We start from the raw sequence: 20,952 nt of genomic DNA, 5'->3' as shown, positions 1-20,952 counted from the left end.
TGTCAAGAGCTCTCTTAGCTCGTGTCAGTTCTATAAAAAGAGGAGAAAAGGAATAAAGAAAATATGAAAAATAATCCCAAAAAGGCTCAGATGTGGGATTCAGTATCAAATATTAACATAATGTGAAGCAGGGAAAGAGACGGCTGGAAGGATTTCAACAACAACATCACTCTCTTAACCGAACCAGCCCAGTATTCTAAGTTAAGAACAGTCTAATGCATGATTACACTTGACCCAAGTCTGAGGAGCTGGTGTTTGACTTCACTCACTATTTTGTCAAGTGTACAAATAATTTAGACTGTTGACGGAGAATACGAGATACAGAGAAATAGAGCCAGAAAAGATCATTTTTCTCATAATTATTCTAATTTGTAAAAAAAAAAAAAAAAAAGAAGAAAATTCACTGATTTAGTAGTAAAGATGAAAATACAGGCTTGAAATACTAATGCACCATGGGTAAGCTGCACAAAAATCATCAACATTTCTTGAGAGTCGTCTGAATGTTTCCCGTACATTGGAATATTGATTTACAACGTGTGTTTGTGAAAGTCAGTGTGCATGCCAGGCATAGTAGTATGTGTGTGTTTATGTAATTGTGTGTGTGTGTGTGTGTGTGTGGGTGTGAGCCGAAACAGTCTTCATTAGGCTGACGGAGAACTGCCACACAACAATCAGCCATTAATTAAGTGTCAGAAGCATTTAACGGTCAGACACGCTGGCGGCCGATTCCCATGCCAGAGACTAATAACAGCTACAATCTGCCAGAGTGGAAGCTCTGCTTACCCGGACGTGCCAGACAGCCCACATTTTACAAGAAAATTAGTAAATACATTCAGTTAAATTACAGCCCATAATAGCTGGGCTTCCATTTAACATTAACTAAGTTCAGGCTCTTGAACCCCATTCTGAAGCACTTGTTCCTGGCTTCTTCCGCTTACAGTATATCTGTCTGTCACTGTGGCGTTCTCCCTGGAGCAAAGCTGCACCACGTGAACAAATACATCCACGTGGTGCTTGGAGCAGGTTTTGAATAGCAGCTACATTGGACCTGCAGCCTCTATGACAAAATTAGAAAGGCATTCATCTTTTGTGAGGGCAGGTGTGTAATTAACAGTCCCACCAGAATCACCAGGGTGGCTATTGTGTCCCAAATGACTGAATTAGCTTTGGCTTTCCTGAAAGACGGTGATGCTCTTTGCAATCAATTACAGCAACTTCAGTAACATTTCAAGTTCAAAACTTTTACTGAAGCTGGTGTTTTATAGATAAGCGCAACAACATGCAGCAAAGGCTCAGAAAAAAGAAATAATACTGGCGGTTTAAATATGCTTGCGGAAGAAATTGCAAACCAAATACTGTCTTGCTAGAAGGCTTAATTGAAGGCTTGCAAGGTTGCACTGTTGAATGAATTCTCTAAAAAAAACAACCTATGGGGAGTTGACGAAAATACTTCACAAGGCCTGAATTTTGCCTTGTATAAATCAGCGAAATACAGGATCAAGATGTTCTGGACCTGGTTAGTCACAGAGGACGCGCAAATGCGCAAATGCACACAGGAAAACACACATGAACAGATCTGTTTACAGAAAGTCCAGGTGAGGATTTCACCCATATGGTTTCATGGAAATAACAGCAGTGAGTCACTACTTGAGAGAGAGCAGACATCAATAAACAAAAACTGCCTCTTCTTCACGCCTGCGACCACACAAAAACTGGACTGTGGCCAAGTCTGGAGGCATCTACGTGGCCCTAATCTCTTACAGTAGATTCCTGTTCAAGGCTTTATTGAACTCTTACATGGTTGACATTTACAGTCCATATTATAAAAGGCTTTGGTGTGCTGCTATGGCAACCACTCTACTCCAGTGACTCCAGACTTGAGGTGGACATTTGGGGACTTGATGTTTAGATAACATCAGCTTTTGATCTGGCTATGCATTCATTACTGTAATATCTGCACCTTTATCTGGCTTAGCACAAACACCTTGCAGAATAGTCAGTAAACTAACAAAAGCATTTTAAACCTGTGACTTACTAGTTTTTGCAATCATAATAATTGAGTCAAAGTAAACAGCAATACTCTAAGTAACAAAGGGGCTATTGGACCGGACATGTTTTGTGTTGAATACTAAGTTGCAGTTGTTGAAAGACGCATAGAGCTGCAGTGAGTGTACTGTTCTGTTGTAGTGTATCGGTAAGCAGCGCTTCCTTTGAGGTGGCATCAGCCTCCTTGTTTTCACAGCTGAGGAAAGACTGCCGCGCATATGTGCATGCATACACTTATGCATGCGTACACACACATACACACACACACACACACACACTACCATACAAAGTGTATTCATAACCAGCCCTGCCCAGAGAGCAGTCAAGGTAGTTAGACCAGAAAGAACCATAGTCAGCAGACAGCAGCCGTGAAAGATATCAAAGCTTGTCGGAGATTCCTTCTGAACATATTTACTCTATTAGAAACGATATTCCACAGTATTTGCAGTGCATTTTAACAAACTCCATGCCTAATGCGGCTGCCAGCAGCTTGAAACCATGTTGACATTTAAGGGGGCTGCAGTCTTCTCTGGTGCCTGACCTTCTGCCAGAGCACACTCACACACCAATCACCATATTCAGGTAATTTATTTACCTGAATACAGTACTGAACTGAGGACACCAAACCACATTAAAAACAGTGACGTGGCACAACTCCTTCAGAAACTAAACAGTCATGAAGCAATGTTTAAATTAATTTAAATTTAAATTTTAAATTTAAATTAATTATTCTCTATTCAAACCATTAATATCATGAGATATTCAAGGCAACTTGAAGCTAGGTGAAACACAAGGCCATCAGAAAGGCCACTTTGAGTAGCATGGGTTTCTGTATCAAAGAATAGCTACAAAGATGCTACAAAATACACTGAATGCATGAAATGTCACAAAATTCACCCAATGTACGTGTGAGACCTGTTGCTTTGTCTTTGACTCTGTCATGAGTGTAAGATGAGTTTCACCAGGCATTGCGCAGGGAAGTCACATGATCTTTTAAACGTCATTGCTGCATTCTCAAAAGCTTCAGTATATTTTAGCTGAAACCCAAGAAATGTGCCATGTCACTTCATTGTCACTAGAAGTCATTGGAGTTGAATGTTTGAGTTGAAACATGGTTTTTCATTCCATATCCGGCTACTGTAATGCAAGTGTGTGTATAATAAGATAGCCAGAGAAAAGTTTATTGCTTATAGGTTTTCATGGTAGCAATGTATTAGCCCTGTAATTCCTTTCTTGTCCCAAAATCCCCATTACTCCCACAAGTAGAGAGTTGAAAACTTAGTAAAACTGTATAGTAATTAGAAACTGAGAACAGTATTTAGACCAAACTTGTAATTATAACCTTAGACAACCTATCATTATGTTTCTTTGATTCATCCACGTTAAAGCAACCTCACCTTCAGCGTAGCTGCATTTCAGCTCAACATGTGCTTGTTTTGACATAACTACAGCAATAACACGACAATAACCTGCACCTGTGTGCTCAACCTCTATGTGCACCAATCTCACCTTAAACTAACGCTTACTGACAGGGTAAGTGCTCCATAACAGCTACAGAGACATGACAGTGGAGCGATGCCTCCATGCACACTGCATGTGGAATGGCCGTATTCTGGTTTAGAAGCAAACAGGGGCACACATGTGTGAGCTAATTAATAAAAACAATAAAAGAGTCATTTCCAGCTGATAACCGTTTTGACTTATTATGATTATTATTTGTTTCAATGTGTTACAGGAATGTTCCTTATGTATTTTTGTCATTTATTTTCTTCTGGTACAATGATATTTACTATTATTATTACATGCTGGAGGCTACATTTAATCAAAAAGTGGACTGCGTTGTTTGCAGCCAAATGAGAATCTCTAAAAAAGCTGACAGCGCTGCTAATATTGTGAGAAGCCAGTATATGTCAATAGAGAAAAGACAGGAATATAATATTTATGCTGAATGATGCTGAATATGCAATCAAAATCATCCAAACAATCAATGTAAATTGCTCTTTGGCAAACAATTACTTTTGTGTATCTTTCCTAATCAAAACCAATTTTACCAGAGCAAGCAGCAACAACACCCAAGGAAAGTATCTCTTAGGTGCTCAGCAGGTTTTAAAAGCCCCTCAACCCCTCCCTTTAAATGACACAAACACACAAACAGGGCCATAATATACCCCTGAGTAAAATGTGTATTAGTCCCCGTGGAAGGGAAATAGATGGGGGAGGGATGGTAGGATTTGATCCAGGTCTATGCTCTTCTTTTGCCTCTGTCATCACACGTTCATTTGGCCAAGTCCCCGACTTAAAGAGACGAGCCTCATTTTTCAATTAGGCACTAGACTCACTCATGCTTCACTGCTTTCTCATCACCCTCATCTCCTCGGCCCCCACCTTCCTCCCTCTCATGCTAAGGGAGGGGGGGGGGGGGGGGGGGGGGTAGAGAGACTATTGTAGATCAGCTCTGATGGATGCAGGAGAAGGCTGTGTTGCTGGAAGGACTCCCTCTGCTGCTCCTTTACTCACTTTGATAACAAATGAGATTGCTTATGGCCACTTATTGTTCCACCAAACCCCTCACATAACCACTGATTGGCTGATTGACATTTTATTTAGATTTCTCTCTTCTTTCTAATGCAGTACTACCAACGCATTGTTTAAATTCATTTATAATTCCCCTTTGACTCAGACGCAGATCTTGGATATATAGCAAGCAATGAATTTAAAGTTTGAGATATGACTACAAGCAAGACTGGTGTTAAAAACGTATACTAAATTACTTCATGAAATATTGTGGGCATGTCTTTTTTTTCCTGTTTCAGACACCTGCAGTGACTTAATGCTGAGGAGGCAGACTGCTAGAGTCGTACGGCAGGGCTGGCTGTGGTTCTTTTTTTCCTTCGGCTGACCCAGTTGGGAGACACACTGAATATGCAACTAAGACACAAACGGAAGAGAAACTTGGCGACACATGACTGAATAATCATCATGGCACTTTAATATTCAAGAGAGAGAGCGATAACATTAGGGAGGGGGCAACACAATATGGGAGCCATGGAGGTTGAGATTCGTGGTAGAGCGGAGAAAGGAGAGAAGCGGAATAAGGAAGGAGAGAAAACAGGCAATGGTGGAGCGCAAGGAATGCAGCAAGACAAGAAGAGATAAGAGTTCTCTTCTATTCCCAGCAGATACTTTCAGAAGCTCAGCAAATGTTCCTAATTCCCTTTGCCTCCGTTAGCCTCCTTCTCTATAGCTACAGATTAAACATGAATAAAGACTTTGCAGAGAGATGGAGAAGAGAAAGAGAAGAATAAGACAGGAAAAAAAGGAGTCTGATGGTTGCCATAGTGATGAGAGGGGAGAGATTTCAGAGTGGTCTCGGCCATTACGCAGTGTGTTGGGGAGATGGACTGTGCAGCACTTAGGCTTATTGCAGTGTGGGCTGAAACAGAACAGATATCTAATATAGACGAGATGGGCTCGCACCAAAATGGTGGATGGCAAGCAGAGTCCTAATACGAAAAGAGGCTGTAGAACACTGAGGTTTTACTGCCAAAAGCTATGCTGAGAAAAGCCAATCAAGCGAAGAAAAAAAGACACTGATCCCATTCGAGTAAATGGAAGGACATCCAGCGAGTAAAAGCTAAACACACACATGCTCAGTGACGTCTACACATAAGGCACACAGACAAGTGTATGAACATACGTGCACAAAAACATAATCAGAGGTGCATTGATCCCCTCCAACAACGGCCAAGAACAAGAGTTGTCCTCTTTGGCTAGGCTGTGGGTCACATGTAATGAGCAGGCACAACAATAGCTAAAGATAGAACGGTGGCTTCCTGTCCAATTAAGCATGAGCATAAAACAACAATCTTTTCTCTTAACTAAAATAGCCTCAATTTCAAACGTGTTCCGCTAAAAAGCCATAATTACTGATGTTTCACAGCTGTAACGCAAGCTAGCTGCATTCTGAGTAATCCCCACCTACACACAGCTGGTATTATTTACTTTAAAGTACATTACGCACACAAGTTTACTTTCACTGAGGTAAACATACTGCGCTCCACTTGCCCTTGGACTGTTTTGTTCGGGGAAATGGAACAACAGCGAAGAGTATGCGCCATCAAATAGCATTAAAATGGAAAATTATGGAAATGACAAAGACGCACACAAATAAACACATAATTTGACAGGCTGGTTGTGGTATAACTTGGTCCATTAAGGAGTGTAGCTATACTAAGGCTGAGCTATCGACACGCAGTGATACACAGTGCTTTCTGTTAGACAATAAAATAAGACTGTCCGTCACATTTCACTGCTATTAAAAAAAAGGGGGCAACTTGTGCAGTATGAGAAGAGGAAAAAGACGGTTATGAGCTAAGTCATTTGTTTATGAGACTCTTTGGCTCAAATGGAGTGTAACAAACCGCTTAAATAAATAACAATTGTGGAGACAGAGAAAACCAAATGAGAAAAGTGTAATCTGACAGGTGGAGCTTCATGGAACACTATCTGTGAGAAAATACTGAAGGTATAAATAGAATAATAATAAGAAAATGACCACCGGACAAACACTTCCTGAGATGATACACATTGAGACCTCTGATTATGTGCAATCTTTGGTTGTTGCCTGTTCTCAGATTTGTTCCCTGCTGACCATTGTGCACTATTTCTATCTGTGAACTAATCAAATCAAAGCAGAACAGTGGCTCTATGCCAGTGGCTTCTGGTCAAACCGACTTCATACAAAACGGCACAAAGCAGTGTGTCAGCTTCTGTGACATCTTCCTGGTGTTTCTCGGCGTCCTGGGTAGTTCAATAGCCGAAAAGTTATTTGAAACTTCACATCACTCCTGCCGACAGCAGGTGTGAGGCTGCCAAATGATACAAAGAAGAAGAAAAGATCTGTTGGGGAAATTAACTGGGCAGATTTTAAATTGAAACTTTAAATCTCCTTTTATCTCTTAACTAAATGTTTCAGACATACCACAGAAAATGGCTAGAGTGGCATATTTAGCATTTGCTTTGGCCAGCATGGAATATAGACAGAGGGTATTTGTTAGTTTGTTTACCTAGCTGCTCTTACCATCCAGCTGAGTTTAAGCCTTGTGTTAATTTTAATTAGTAACCGGATAAAACAGGTCTACCATGGGGTGGAGGTTCATTATCTTTGGCCTTTGTGCCAGGGAGCCCTAGTGGGATTTTGGTGGCACAGAGAAGTCAACCCGTGTGTGCCATGAGGAAATTGCCAAAGAGGTTCAAAGGAAGAGCAGAATAGAATATAACAGAACAGAATGAAGGGAAGCAGAGAGGGGATGCGGTTTCACATCTTCAGAGGAATAAGGAATAAAGTGCTAAGATACATACAGTATGTGTCCATATCCTGTGTAATAAAGGGGGTGGGGTGGTCTTCAATCCAGTCAGTTACAGTGACCTGATGCTGTGGCTTTGCATATCTCCTGTATTTCTCACTTTCCAATTAACATTCAGTCCAACCTGCAGGTCAGCACCACATTTCAGCACAGCGGGGGGCTCTACCTTTTCCCATGTGACAGGGGTCATTGCAGTTTGTCTCACCAGTGTCATGAGAGGTGGGTGACAGGTAATTATGTCTTTGCACTCATTTCCCCTGATGCTCAACAGGCTTGATATCCCTCAACCCAGTGTCCCTGGTGCCAAAGTCACCACAAGGTTTAAGATTTGAATTATTTCACATTATTCACTTAGCTTTGTTGATGTATGTGCGCGCCATAGACTGCAGTGTGTGCGTGTGAGCGTGTGACTGCGTGTAGTACAAAAAGAGGAAATGAGAAAGCAGTAGCTCAGGTAGTAAAAGTGTTCAAACTACCAAATTGAATCATTTACAGTGGTAAATGACTATAGTTACTTGTTTTTTTTTAAAGAAAAGTTTCTGCAAACATATTTGCAGCAAGAGACAATTACATCATCCAAGGTCAGAAGATAGACAAGTCTGACGGTTTTGTTTCCACTAGTGAGAAAGAGAAGGCACAACGCCCCAATTGCCTCCCAGTGGAGTTAACAGACAGTCTCTTTGCTCTTTTGTCTTTTGGTTTTATCTAGTCACGCAATGTGGTCTTAGGCCTCCCGAGTCGCTTGATGTTGCTTCACCGAGCCACATCCCTACATTCACAATATCTCAAAAAGACTGACAAACTCCTGTCAGGTAATTAGCCTAATTAGTCACTCGCTTGTATTTCCTTCCCCTCCCTAAGCTCGCCTTTCCTCCTGCGTGGGTTTGACGAGTGCCATCATTAATATCATCCCGCCATGGGTCATAAAGCATTCCACGTCACCATGATAAAGGTCCCAGTTGTGGCCTGGGAAGGAAGAGATGATAACCTAGCTGGATAGAATGGCTTTAAATTAAACCGTCTGATGATACAGTTCAGTGAACACTGCTAATTTCATACCGTAATATGAGTTACGGTCTACGCCATATTCTTTCTTTGTTTTCTACCTTTTGTTAGAATATTTGAGAGATTTTGCTCAGTAGCACTGAAGCCTTTTCCCATTCAGCTATGAAACACTAAGAGGAGAGGCTGAAAAGCCCCACCATATTGGAAAATGATTGGCATACATTACTACAATGAGAGCAATGGTTTAGAAATTATTTAAGGAATATTTGACTTGATTTAATAGCACAAGCACTTTGAGATTGAGCTTAAATCAATCACATCCACATTTATGCTGCAGGACAAAATACAACAACATGATCATTTTTCCTATGGCACAAAAACAAATAATATGGAAGTTTAGTGTTACCTTCATAGACGGCTTTAAATCCCTGCCCGCTCACCGCGTAGTCAGACAGTAGCCACAGTGTGAGCCTGGAGCCTGTGCTCACAATGGGTGAAGGCAGCTGGAACCCCGTTAACCTGAGAACAAATGGACAGAAGGACAATAACGGTCAGACAAAAAATAAGATCCAATCAACAGCACAGTTGGTTGCAAGGTCAGGTACGAAGCCCGCTTCCATCAAGCCAGCTGTTCCCTCAGGCATTAGAGGATAACTTTTTGTGTAACGAGGCTCTGAATCATCCGCAAATTATTAAAATGCCAAGACCTCAACAGGACAGAAAACCTCAACAGATTTCTCTCCATCAGCGAAGACAGAGTAACTGCAATCATGTGTCCCCAGTAAACTAGAAAAAACAGCAGCCAGTGTGGGACTAAACAAACAGATGAAGAGACAACAAACATAAAATGGTCGGACTCCGAGTCAACAACCATGTCTAATAACCAACCAGTACTTTTTAGGCGTGCAATTCAACTGGAACAGAAAATACATTTGCTATTGTCTGCAGTGTCCTTGTCTCAGTCTAAAGGTATCTTAAGTAATTTTCTTTTCATGTTGGATGTCACTTTAAGCCCTGTTTCACTAACACAATTCTGAAAAACCACTTGTTAATGTGGGCAATGTCATTTACTGTGTCGTGTGTTTCCATTTTCCACTTTATTAGTTTCAGTAGTGTTATTCACCTGGACCTGTATCAAACATCTCAGAGTACGAAATTGGTCCTGACATGCACAAAATGATCCGAGTGACACATATGTGATCCTACTTTAAGATATAGGAGTAAAAATACTTGAGCAACTTTGGAATTATCTCCCAAGTTCCCAGCTGTGGTGCAATAGTAGGAATAACATTTTACTTTTGTCCTGGATGCAATTGGTCCATTGGTCAATTTCACAACAGGGACATATAGCTACAGCAGTAATTATTTGGGACATAACTGCTGTGATTACTGCACAAGATCCAATGACACCCATATTCAATAATTGCTTAATTATAAATAAGAATGTAAAATAAAACATTTTATGCAATGTAGTAGTTTTCTTGGATTTATCAGTGTCACGTAAGATCCCATACTGCTCCAAGCACAGTTGAGGACACATGCTAAATGAATTCCTATCACAGTTTCAACACATATTGATTATGCGCGCATGATCTTTGATGTTGCGGCCAAGTGGCCCAGGTGTGCATGACACACAGACACCCCCCCACACCACGGCAGCAGACCAAAGACAGTGCCAAAACATTGCCTGAATTATTGTAGCCAAGGCACAGCAGACACAAAAATAAAAATATGTATTGGCCAAACAGTGCAAGATCTATCGCCAGATTGAACTCAACTGGTGTAAGACATTTTAAAAGCAAATTTGTGGTCATTTTTAGCAGTTTAGTTTGATCATATTTTAGCCTTTACTAGTGTTAGTCCCTTGTCACACAAGTGATGTTATTTTCCTTTGGTTTTTTTCCTGCAACAAATAGTCAAACTATGATAATTCATTTCATTTTATGGTTCTGAGTATAAAACTTTGATGTCATTCACTGTCAAAGGAGAACTTCATAAATAACTCATAATGTGTTGCTTTGAGCTGGAACTATTCTAAGTACTAATCAAACTTTCAGCATCATTTCTTGGAAGTGGTGCTCAATAAACATGGGCATAGGATTCTTGTCTCACTGGGATTTTGTGTGATGTTACCCTAACCTGAAACTGTTAGAACTGGTGACAAATAACATGTCTGCTATGTAGCCTACAGAACGCTAAAGTGATTCCACTGCTTTTTCATCAATTAAACAAACAGTTAAACATATTCATCGAGTTGTCCAAAAATAATAACCCCCCCACACCTAACCTTCTCTTCCCCGATGTTTCATTATTAGTTGACATTATTTGAGACTTGTGATAACTTGGCAATATCAATAACTAATATGAGCATGAAGCTTACTTTCATAAACATTTCATGATGAGTTTAGTGCTCATTAGGAGAAATTGGTATACAAATAGCAATTTAACACAGGCTAGTGCTTGTTCACATTTAAAATAACTTATGCAGGTATCACAGGTTATTTAGGCGGTGACAGTGACAGTTATTGCAGATTTTTACCACCTGTAGCCAATTAAAACATAACATAACAACAAAAACAATTTTGCTAATTAGCCACACTACAAAATTAACTGTGGCTGTTACATGGTTATGTTAACTAACTCTGCTGGCAGTTAGTGTAGGCTAATGTTATGCTCAGGTTTACAAAGTTAAAAGCAGTTTTTTGCTAGCTCTGTAATTTAACGCTATAGTTTTAGCAACTAACCCACTAGCTAACGTTAGGTAGCATAGCCCAGTTAGCAGGTATCTAATTCACTGCCTGGTAGACCAGATGGGGCTACTAGCCAGCTAATAATAGCTAATAGCTCATTTATCACCACTGAATCAGTGGCTCCGGCGCTTTCGGCTGAGGAGACTGTGAAACAATAACTAGTTCAGTAGCCAAGGTAAAAACTGAAAACTTTTTAACAGTCTCGTTAGGGCTGTCAGATATCTCCAGGCTGAACACTAGCCACTGTCACACAAATCTTCCATACAGTGGTTTGTCATTTTTAGCAACAGTTACTAAGTGTGGATCAGTTATTAATTGGGGATGGTCATGGATAATGGTTTGGTACCCTCTGGTTGAACAAAGGTAAACTGCATGAAGTGAATCAATGTGCTATATATAGCTATTTATCCTTAATTACTGTACGTCCCAATATATCAAACTTTTCAAATTACTTGTCAGTTATGTATTATTTATTTTTTACTGATCAATACGATAAAAATACACTAGATATTCATTATTGATATGATTCCCTCATCATTCTAGTCAAATTATTGTCAAGTCATCCTGATTTTCAGAGGTAAGAGCATCTGAATCACTGTGTTTGGAGATGTTTAATAAAGTTCTGTGATGAGTATTGTGCTAAAACCTCTGAGGGACTAATAAGCAATCTACTAAAATGATGCTGGAAACAAGTAATATAGTTTTGAGTAATGAGCCTAGTCTTATTAGGACCAGATTTCAGCAGCTTTACCAGGTTCAGTTATTGAATCCATTTAACATGTTTGCCACCCACATTCTGGCAGTACTCATATGCACACACACATACTAATTAAAAAACAGGTGTCCGCTGTTCATTTGTTGCCAGTCACCACAGGTTGATTCATTTGTGCCTCGACATGAATGTGTGTGCGCACGCAATAGATCCCTGATTTACAGATTCTAATAAAGGACAATGTTGTTCACCTTACTTTTAGCTAAAATTTCCCTTCCCAAGTGCCACTTTAATTTTCATTTCACGTTCCCACATGCACTCACTGCATGCGTATCCCACTCTTTACTATCTATTACATCCCTCCCTTTTATCTCTCGTGTTAAGAGAGGCCTCAGTGTTTCACTTAATCCTTAATACCACATTGGAGGTGGGGAAAAATTGCAAAACACCAATGCGGGAAAGATGAATTGAACAAAAAAGGGAAGAAGACTGTAATATATGCGTGATTTCACTCCTCTCTGTGAGATTGTCACGGTGGGATATCAGCTAAACGATGGGACACATGTTCATGCAAATAGCCCCTTCGCTGACCGCAAATTGAGTTGGAAGGCAGCCATCTTGGTTCAGCAGCGCACTGCGGGGAAGGGGGGGGATGATGGAGGGGCCGAAAGGGCGGTGGGGGGGTGGGGTGGGCGGTAGGCGGCTGGATTATTGCCGCATCCAAAGCGTGATCATCTGGCATAAGCCAAATATGGCCCCGAATCATTTTTCCAGGCTAAGGGAAAACAAAATGGATACCGTCAGAAAACACACAGAAACTGGCTTCACATGTGAGGGGAGATTAAATATTGCAATGTGATATGGGCTGTGGCAATCTGAGGCGTGCAGCCGGTATTGTGAAAAAGCCAGCTGGGGGATTGCCTGTTATCAAGGAAAAGATGCAAGATATGATTGTGACTGAGCGATACAAAAGAATGGATTTGCAGCACAGGTGTCTCAAGTGAGTGATAAATTGATAGAGGGAGGATGAAAGGAGGGTGAGGGACAGAAGAAGAGAGAAAGGGAGCGATAGAGAAGGTAAGAAAAATAGCACAGTTGTGGGCAATCATTGGCTGTTTCTACCGTATGGAAAGCTGAGTAATCTCAGAAATGAGCGCCGCCGAGGAGGAGAATAGGTGTATGTGTGCATCCACACTGAACAGTATATGCTGTTTGTGTGTGTAAGTGTTTGCATAAGCGCATGTGTGTGTGCGCAAGGAGAGAGCAGAGGTCTATTAAGAGGGCTTTCCACCTGACTGGCCTCAGCATCTTCTCAATGAAGAACCTCTGCTTCCAATTATCCCACCACTACCCATGGGAACGAGAGAGAGAGAGAGACAGACAGACAGACAGAGAGGGAGACAGTATGTGTGCAGAGAGATGGCTGTATAGGAAAAGAGTGGAGATATTGTAATGAGGACATGGCCGTGTTGAAGAGCAGGCTGAGGGAGGGCAGAATATGAAAAGTAGGGAGGTGTGAGAGACACATCAGTATGTGGGAAGGCAGAAACTCCAACTATGAGCCTGAGTTGAGTGAGGATGAGTCATGGTGAGCAACTCCTTCATCACGCTCTACAGCTATTCAGGGATTCATGCTCGCTCACACACTCACAAGAATGCATATTTTATTCATCTGAACATTTTCCTCTGTGTGTGTGTGCTTGTGACCCCCCCCCCCCACCTCGCCAAAATATATGCTTGTTTACGGGTGTAAACAGACAGAGACTAAAGCAGGTCATTCGTCCTTTAATCTTATTCACTCAGTCAATGTGTGTGTGTGTGTGTGTGTGTGTGTGTGTGTGTGTGCAAAGTAAAGCACAGTGCTGATACAGCTGATTTTCCCCTCAGAAGGAGGGAAGAGGAAGGGAGGAAAAAAAAGAAAAATAGATACAGCAGCAAGATTTTGATGGCTGAGTAGAAGGGAGACATTAGCCAATAAATGATGGGTGGTAAGAGAGAGGGAGTTGAAGTGCAGAGTGAACTGTGTGTATATGTGTGTGTGTAAGTGTGTGCACCCTTTCTATACGAGACCCTGTGCAGCTATAACTTGTCAGTGGTCAAGGACAGGGGCTGATGCTCTGTTGTGCTCTGTAAGCTTTAACTCCTCTCACTGCCTGTCACACTAACAGCAATGCTGAAAACTATTGCCACAGTCATTGCAACACACACACACACACACACACACACACACACACACACACACGGTTCCAGTTCCAGCTCTTAAATATGTTAAAAATATTCTTCCATTGCTAAATTAGACTCCTTTTCTTCTTGTTTTTAAAAAGAAGGGGGGGAGCACCCTTGCATCCAAACTCAGTGTGTGTGTGTGTGTGTGTGTGTATGACTCATCACTGATTCTACTTACAGGGAAAAAAGCTGACCGTGAAGCCTAGTGGAGGTTAAAATGGCAATCCATTCCCACACACATGATTTGATTCCTCCAGCTAATAGGAAGACTTTCACAAGCAATTAGACTGTATTTCTATCAGCCTTCTTATCCTTTTTTTTTGTCGGGTAAGCTGTAATGTACCACGTCACTTTGCCCAAGGGCGGGATCTGGCCTTGATAGAGTTTTACGGTTAGCCTTCAGAGCTCTCAATTTCAGTTTAAAATCCTGTTATTTAATCTGAAAGCCTGCAAATGTGTTACCAGTAATCACAGTGGTTAGTAGGTATGCAGGGGAAGAAGACATTGCAACCTCTCTAACATATTTATAACCGTAAAACTTCATTATGTATATTTCTTCTAACATAATTCCGCTAGTTTGGGCTGTTCATCATCACGTCACATTGCCCAGAAAGCATGCAGCTCCACAACCAAGGTGAGCCTTTCTGGAGGCATACACAGCTTCCCACAGATCCCACAACCCATCAATGTTTCAAACAAGGCTGACATCATTTGGAATAGAACGGGCTAATTCCTTCTGTCTGTCTCGCGAAGAAAGACGGGGCTGTAGTGCACAGTCACTTATATATATTCATGCGGGCGTGACACCACCAGGTATTTGCACATCGCGGCTGAACAGCAAGAGAGCAAGGAGAGTCTTTCAGATGTCTCTGACGCCGAATGCTGATGGTGAGATAATCAACCGCAGTCAGCGCCAACTGAGAGACAAACCGCAGCGAAGTCATTAACAAACCAGTGTCTCCAGGGAAAGAGAGAGACGGTGAGGGAGAGAGGCTGATACAAGGGAAAAAAAGGAGATTGGAAGGGAAGGTGAGAGGAGGAGAAAATATTAGCAGTGACTTGAGGAGATCTGAACAGATGAGGTACTCCAGAGAAAAATATGGGGGGGGGGGGGTTGCTGTGAAAAACAGACAAAATGTGAAAACTTAAAGTGCAAAATAATGGAACATGAACTTCTGACTTGAGAGAGAAATAAAGGTGAGAGAGAAAGCCAATGCAGTGATGAACAACTGAATAATTCACAGTGTCAGAAGAGTGATAGAATTCCTTACTCATCAGCTGTGTTCATTTTGGGGCCATAAAAGGACACGGGTGGCAACACAGGACTGATTAGTTGTCATTTGTGGTGCAGAATAGCTAAAGTCATCACCAGCTAAATTAAAGTAGTGTGTGTGTGGATGAGCAGAGGAGTTATGGAACACTGTACCAATGACTTTACCAGAGATAAGTGCTCCATAGTCTTAAATTATATCTGTTATTTAAATCTAATTATACCTAAGGGATGGAGTAAGTATGGTGCTATAGCACACACACACACACACACACAACTTTGCTTCCCCTGGAGAGTCTGCCGGTCAGTGAGTGAGTGATGTGACTGGTTTATCTCCAGGCTATCTGCACTTCATTAACAGTGTATCACATTGCCCTGATGCTATCTGCATCTGCTCAACACCATGGATACCTGTGAGGCAGCACAGAGGGCTACACAATCCCTCTTGTTTAAGATTAAATAGAGAATATTCAGCCAATAATGCGAGTGCAAAAGTTCATGCGTAGTGTTTGAACAATCATTTAAATAGCTCAATCCTTCACAACACTGCTTGTTTTGATGGCAGATATGCATCAATGGACATGATATATGTCATAAAAAGCGTCATTATTGGAAGCCTCAACATAGAATCCGCGAATGAACAACTTAAAGGCTGTGACAGGAGAGGTAAGGAAGTAAAAAGAATTGCACTCTTTGTTCATTTGTTCCCCCTTTGTAGAGACATAGGTCAATTACAATTACAGCAAACAAATCAAGGCTGCCAAATGAAACAAGGCGACGCTCACACGTCCAGTATTTCCCCCTGGTCCGCGCAAATCGCTTTGCAATAATCCTCCGGCAGAAAACAATTAGGGATAAAATAAAACTAATTCAATGTCGTGCCACTCTCGCCCCTAGGAAAGTGACAAAGCTAAGTGGTAGCCATGAGAAATGTTGCTGTTTAGTCGCCTGTAAACGGTGTGCAGGTCTCTGTGTGCGTGTGTGTGTGTGTGTGTGTGTGTGTGTGTGTGTGTGTGTGTGTACATAGAGCAATTATGACACACAAGGATGTAGTAAATGATCAAGGAGAGAAAAAAGACAGGAGAGCCAATTGAAAGTCAACAGAAAACAAGGTGAATGAATGACCACAAACATTACACAGCCATTCTGTATTTATGATATTTAGTTATGTATATGTGTTGTATTATAAGGTCTACTATTAATTTTACCTCACATACTTAAGTCTATTATCTACATCTGCTTTCTTAGATATATTTCCAATGGTTAGATTATGTTTGGTAACAGTTTTTAATGTGCTGCACAAATGAATGGTTATCATTATTTTGCTAATATTGATAGCTGTAGTAGTCATCGCAGTTGTTGTGTGTGTCTGTGCAAAAATCACACTAGCAACAAGTAGTAATGTGAAGGTCCAGTTGTGCCTAAATAAACAGGTTATATAACAGATAGCGCAAAGAAGATCAAATAATGTGTTGATGAGTCACCTCTGCAAGCATGAAGATTTTGAAGCGCGACAGACAGAGGGGAAGTGGAGTGGTGCGAGGAATGTGGCATGATGGAAGTGAAACAAACAAAACAAACAAACAAAGAAAGTACTAATGTACACTTGTGTTGCGGCTCCGTGTAATGTTGCCTTTCCCAGAATCTCTCATATTAAAAGGATGTGTTATTTAATCAAATGCAGCCATTTGCCACTTAGCATAGCACGCACCCAATCCCTCTTTCACCAGCCGAGGCTTCTCCTTGTACACTGTGTCTGTCTCTGTCTGTCTCTGACTCATCCTCCGCCCCTGTCCACTTCTGTTCTACTGTATACAGCCAAACTTATGTGGAGCCCCTGTCCCCTAATGTTTTTCATTAGCCGGGTAGTCAGACTGAAGTGCCAGTTTGTTTCACCTCATTCATTCAGCCTCGCTTTGTGTTCACGTCAGGCAACTTGGGTTTGGGAGGGTGATTTTGTCTTGCTTTTCCCCAAACCAAACAATAGTGAGTGACATACCCATCCTTCCCATGTCACTGTCAGTCGACCTGGAAGCCATAATGATCAAAGAAAAATGCTGGTTTAAGACTTGTCATTTTGTCAATTTAGCTACGTCAGTCTCATCCATGCTTGTCATTATTCCTTTGCTATTCTTAATAGTTGAGCTAGGTAGCCAGCTAGCAATGTAGAAAGACAACGTTCACAATCCACACTAAAGCTCTGATTGGTCGACCGTTTATCCATAAGGAGGAAATAGCCATCAATGGGAATACCTGACCTATTTGAATCACTGAATGAATCTGAGATCAAAGATCTAGGACCATGGGCTAGTTTTTCAAGGTTAGTTCCAATAAGGGGAAATGTTAATGCTACAGCATATAATGCTGTTTTAGACAGTAGTGGCCCTTTCCTGGTTCAACATCACAGAAATGGTTTTCTGAGTTTGGTCTGGAAAAACTTGACTGGCTTGAACAGATCCTAAACCTTAACCCCATCCACATACCTCTGGGATGAATTGGAACTATGAGCCAGGCCTTGCCCAACATCAGTGCCTGATCTCAGTAGTAACAGCAGTGTGGTCTATTATAGCAACATGTTGTTCCATTGTTTTGATTCACATGTGGGTGTAATATCCAGGTGTCGACATACCTTCATGTAGGGTGATGTAGGGTGTAAGGCATTGATTTTTCACATAAGGAGCATGTTTGCATGTATGTGCATTGATGCATACCTCCACTTTAAGTCTAAGCAATTTATTCCAAAGACTGTACACAAAACTTCTTTGTATTTTTATTATTTATTTAAAATGATTTGTACTGCCCCCCCCCCCCCCCTCTCTCTCTCTGTCACTGTGATCTTTAGTTTCTCCCTGGCTCCGCAGAGGGATGCCACTAATAAACTCCAAAACAAGGTTGGGCAGAAGATCTGATTAGCCAGCAGGGCTAACAGGGACACAGTGACCGATGGAGCGCCCAACCAATGCTATTTACTTTCTACCCGTCGCTCTTCTTTCATTCCTGTGGCAATGATGATCAAAGGGCAACAGAGGGAAGGAGACAGCGAGGGAACAGAGAGAGAGAGAGAGAGAGAGAAAGAGAGAGAGAGAGAGAGAGAGAGAGAGAGGGAGATGGGGGAGGATGAGGGGGGGCCCGGCAGCAACGTGTTTGTGTGTGTTTTTGTTACTGAAATACAGCACTGGTACCGATACAGAATTAGCTGTGGGCTCTCACAAACTCTGATTTACTCATATGCCATTCGTCTTGTTTCTGTATTCTGTAGACGGTGTCTCCTTTAGTCCCTTTCTGCCTGTAGATCTCAACATTAATGCCCCGTATCTCTTAATTATGGGTCTTTTTTTAGGTGAGAGACCGGATTAATCTGTTCTATTTTAGTCCTAAACATCTCTGCACTGTACTGTATGTCATTTCTAGACACTGACTCCCATCCTTTATGATGGAATTGATGACACTATGTCTACAGCAGAATATGGGGTGTTAACCTTCGCCTTTCAAACAACTAAATAAGCACAAGTGCAACTGGTCACATGCAACAAGTGTCTAATTACATGCCAGGCAAATCCTTTTGACACAGCACGGCAAGTGTGTATGTATGCGCATGTGTGTGTGTGTGTGTGTGCTTTATCCATTATCACTTTTCACAAGGTGTTTGGATAACTAATTAGACTGCTATGCTCTGTGTCTCCCAGGGATGAACAGGAGAAAACAAAAGGAAAGGATGAAATCAAGGAAGAAAAACGTGACTGCAGCAACACTGAGGGAAAAAAAACAGGCTGGAAAAATATGCCAGGGATTTGCCTAAGCCAGGAAACAAATGGTGCACAGGGGGAACGTCTGTGCTTCACAGTGCCATAGATTACAGTTAAAGGGAATGTATTTCTTGTGGCGTGTGGTTAGGGGGGGTACCAAAGGTTCTATGCCACCATATTGTTTTTGTTGGCTGTCTTTCTGTTCTTTCTGTAGTGAGACTCTGTGGCAGCACAAAGACCCAAACATTTTGGAAAATTGGTACTTTGATTGAGTCCAAGAAACTCTATCATATCAATCACAAAAGACAATCACAGAAGGGCCAACATTAGTCCAAATGTCAATTCACATTTTTGCAAGTAACTCCTGAACCTTTCGCAGAATCAACAAAGCTCTTTCCCCTGAAGTATTTTCCTTCTTCTACAAAGTCGACATGTGTAAGGAAGTGCCTTTTGGGTGCTTCTATTGTGAGTATATGAGAGAATTTGAAATATATATATAAAAAAGGACTTGAATAAGCTTTGGAGATGCTAACACTTACTTCAAATTTGTAAAAACCGTGGCTGATGTGGTTAAAAACATAACAATTTACATTTGTGTAGGTTCCATTTATCCCAATTTTAATAGAGCATTCACATTTTACATTTTATCCCAGATTGGCAGCTTCAAATTCAAAGGTGTACGGGGAACTTTCAAGTGCATGCACTGATGCCAGTAATTGTCCCAGACAGCTGAGCATATTGATCGGCTTCTTACAGTGTTGACTGAAGAGCTTTAAGTTTTTGTTAGCAGACATATGTCCTTTATTTCAGCTGACTTAGCGGTGCAAAATATGGCAGGGAAGACGCACACAGGAGGTGGGCTTCAGGTCCGCAGTTCTTCCTCCAATCATGACTGAAATTGCTCAGCAGGTAGACGAGTTGTCGTTGTACCTGTGTGTCGTGCACTCTGCTTGATGTGTTTTTGCTTTTCTCCTGGAATATATATATATTTATAGGTATATTTATGTTAAACTTGGATGTTTTCTTTGGTGCAGAACATGAAGTTGGATGCAAAAACTCATGTAAAGCAACACGTGGGTAGTATCTTTTTCTATGACCAGACCACCAGATAGTTTAGTTACTTTTCAAAGCAAGACATGACTACCAACATACATGGCAACAAATGGTAGAAAATATATTATTTGGAAATAGCAACATAAAAAATAAAGGAATACATTACACGTCTGTATGCTGTGGGAAGTATTGGAGAGCTCTTATCACTGTAATTTTTCAAATGTTTAAGGCTGCAGAAAGGTTTATGAATTTTGCTTGTGTGCCTAAGAACGTGCATCTGATAGTGTCCACCACTACTTGTATATGCATGAGAGGCAGCATTATGTATAAACAGCACAAGCATATTGCCTCTGACTTTAGTTTGAAGCTTTGAATATCAAACCCAGAACTACAAATCACTGCAAAGAAGAAAATCAAAGAAGCAAAGAAGTAGCTTATTTATCAGACTGATCCCACTGATGAACTGCAGATTATGAGTGCACTCATCTGAGAGCAATGGTTAAACGGCTTTTTGGCATTATTATCTGTACTATTTTGGGTATTGAATCATTGAATCATCATTGACCTGTAGTGAAACCTTCTGTAGTCCGTATTGTAGCTCTATAGTATTTTGAGCAATGGTAAAGGTGGAGCTCAAAAGTAAACTGTGCCAAATGTCACCAAAATTGTTGCTGTCGTACGATTTGTTCAGAGGCAAAAAAGACAGTTTTCATTTTAGAACTGCTCTCTTTCACAACATATACTGTATAGACTGTAAGTCATGTTGATCACCTTTATT

At 41.1% G+C, this 20,952-nt stretch overlaps 1 protein-coding gene across 1 annotated transcript in view; it reads right to left on the bottom strand.

The window, feature by feature from the left end:
- Positions 1 to 20,952, bottom strand: part of csmd2 (CUB and Sushi multiple domains 2) — a 217,233-nt gene that overhangs the window by 170,993 nt on the left and 25,288 nt on the right. The window contains exon 3 of the mRNA XM_070921819.1: positions 8,824 to 8,936. Coding sequence (XP_070777920.1) covers positions 8,824 to 8,936 — 113 coding nt within the window. The remainder of the gene's footprint in view (positions 1 to 8,823; positions 8,937 to 20,952) is intronic.

This window comes from Enoplosus armatus, chromosome 16, assembly GCF_043641665.1.
Source record: "Enoplosus armatus isolate fEnoArm2 chromosome 16, fEnoArm2.hap1, whole genome shotgun sequence".
In the NCBI taxonomy this organism is placed as follows: Eukaryota; Metazoa; Chordata; class Actinopteri; order Centrarchiformes; family Enoplosidae; genus Enoplosus; species Enoplosus armatus.
Note: the sequence above shows the minus strand (reverse complement) of the source record. Positions and strands in the feature narration are given on the sequence as shown.